The sequence below is a fragment of the Haemaphysalis longicornis genome, unplaced genomic scaffold (assembly GCF_048455015.1).
Source record: "Haemaphysalis longicornis isolate Haplotype H1 unplaced genomic scaffold, Haemaphysalis longicornis Haplotype H1 scaffold_10, whole genome shotgun sequence".
In the NCBI taxonomy this organism is placed as follows: Eukaryota; Metazoa; Arthropoda; class Arachnida; order Ixodida; family Ixodidae; genus Haemaphysalis; species Haemaphysalis longicornis.
In genome coordinates, this window is record NW_027526204.1 from 74,778,117 (window position 1) to 74,780,408 (window position 2,292).

Below are 2,292 nucleotides of genomic sequence, written 5' to 3' on the forward strand. Positions count from 1 at the left end.
CAACTAACATTGATGCATTCATCTTAACATCAAAGACGCGTAAGTGCATGCTCAAAAAAGTGGCAACTGCGCACGGGATGCAAAGGAGAACAGTGACCTCCGCTCCTCGATTAGTACTTATCGGCCTTGCTCAGCTATGTATTTTTCCCTGCCCGGAAACTATGTTCTACGCCATTGTTCTATGCCTCTACGAGCGGGCTATCTCCATAACAGGCGCCTTTACTGCTATTCGCCATGCATGCCACAAGAATAATTAATTTCCTGTTGTTTCTCTCTACTGCGCACTGGTGACGTGCTATAAAAGTCTCAGCCTGGTGATTAGCGGCATTTCTCTGCTCGCGCCAGAGGGGGCACACGCAATACACAGAGCGGTAAGGCTCCAGGTTTCTAGACTGCTTTCTTTGCCAGCGAGAGCTTCTCAGAAGCCGGCACCAACTGACGACCTCCCAGCTTCGACTGCATCTCAGTACGAGCGACTCCTCACACGTGAGTGGAAAGCCTTCTAATCAACTTACCAAGCGACCTCCAACTACACTGACAACATGACCTCGTCGAGCACCTCCGCTTTCAAGCGGCTCCTGGGCAGAGCGGTTTTGTTCGCCGCGGTTGTCGCTACCGCTGAGTCCTTCGCGCTGTTGGAAACACTGACAAGCCACGAATCCTGTTCGCCGGTGCAGTTCCAGTGCGTCTCGTCCAACAAGTGCATCTACAAGCAGTGGCTATGCGATGGAGATCGCGACTGCAGTGATCACTCGGACGAGAATGACTGCACGGCTCCCTGTACGGAAGGACAGTTTCTATGTGGCGACGGCCTTTGTGTGGGGCGCAGATATAGATGCGACGGTGCTGAGGATTGCACGGACGGCTCCGATGAAGCTGACTGCCCGGACACCAAGGGTTGTTCTGAAAAGCACTTTGCCTGCGACAATGGTCGTTGCATACCAAGCTGCTGGGAATGCAATGGCATTCACGACTGCATGGATGGCTCGGATGAAGATGCGGCAAAATGCAAGAACGGGACGAATGGCTGTGGTGCACTGGTGATGGCCTGCGCTATCCAGAAGGGGGATGTCAAGTTGCTGCCGAGGAGGTGGCGATGCGACGGAGAGGAGGACTGCCCTGATGGCTCAGACGAGGAGGACTGTGAAAAGGAAGAATGTACGACAGCTCAGTTTGCATGCAAGAACGGAAAGTGTATACTGCGGAAGTGGCGATGTGATGGAGATAACGACTGCACCGACGGATCCGACGAAAAGGACTGCGAAAGTGCGACGTGCAATGGGACTGAGTTTCGTTGCAAGAGCGGTCAGTGCATTCCGGACGAACACTTGTGCGATGGCGACCGCGACTGCTCCGACGCCTCGGATGAGGATGGGACCATTTGCCTGAAAGGACCGACGGGCTGTCTACCGAAGCAGTTTGCTTGCAATCCTCAGAATGGCAGCGTCATGTGCTTGTTTAGGGGGTTTCGCTGTGACGAAGAAAAGGATTGCCCCGATGGATCTGACGAGGATGACTGCGACGCACCGCGCTCAATCCTCGTTTGATCGAACGTTGAGCATAGGTTGGGCAAACGGCGAAGACGGAGTTGGAAAAGACGCCAGCTGGTTCTGTAGAACTGTGAGTTGGACGACTACGCCGGAGATAAGCCTGAACTCGGGTGCCCTTTAAAATTATGCTTTAACTCGGGATGTATTCACGCTTAACGGGATGTACTTAACGCCCAATGTTACCAAATGTTTTGCACTGTAACGACGTATACCAAATATAAATGTGGGTATTCTTTGAAGCATTCTACGATACGGCGTTTCTGGTTTCCTGCGTTGAAGCTGGACATCCTACCCCGTCCACTATGCCTTCCTGGAGACGGTTGTTACCCCGTTCGGGATTTGCAGTGTTGTTCGTCGACATCAGCCAAGGGTAAACACTCAGATAAGGTTAACATGCGTTTCAGGTCTCAAACGTAGGCGTCAGCAAACATTTTCGCGTGCAATGAACCACTAAGATGCAAATATTTGTTGTAGGAAATTTCCAATTCACAAAACGTGATCTGCTTTGAAAATTAAGAATATAACAGTCTTGACGTGACACCTTAAAAACAATATCAAATAACTTCTGAAGTTTAAATAGCACGATACATGTTTCTACTCTTATAATATAACGTTTGAAGGCGCGTCGCCAACCGCGCACATGCTCATCTGTTACTGCGGATGCGGGGGAACAAAATCAAAACGAGCTGACGGAGTTCTCTCAGAGAAACTCAGTAAGGGTACACTCAACAGCTGATAGCTT

General features: G+C 50.7%; 1 protein-coding gene across 1 annotated transcript; it reads left to right on the plus strand.

The window, feature by feature from the left end:
• The first annotated feature begins 305 nt into the window (after positions 1-305).
• Positions 306-1,782, plus strand: LOC144158786 (uncharacterized). The gene has a single exon (XM_077689923.1). The coding sequence runs from the start codon at positions 543-545 to the stop codon at positions 1,545-1,547; it is 1,005 nt and encodes a 334-aa protein (XP_077546049.1). The 5' UTR covers positions 306-542; the 3' UTR covers positions 1,548-1,782.
• The last annotated feature ends 510 nt before the right edge of the window (positions 1,783-2,292 follow it).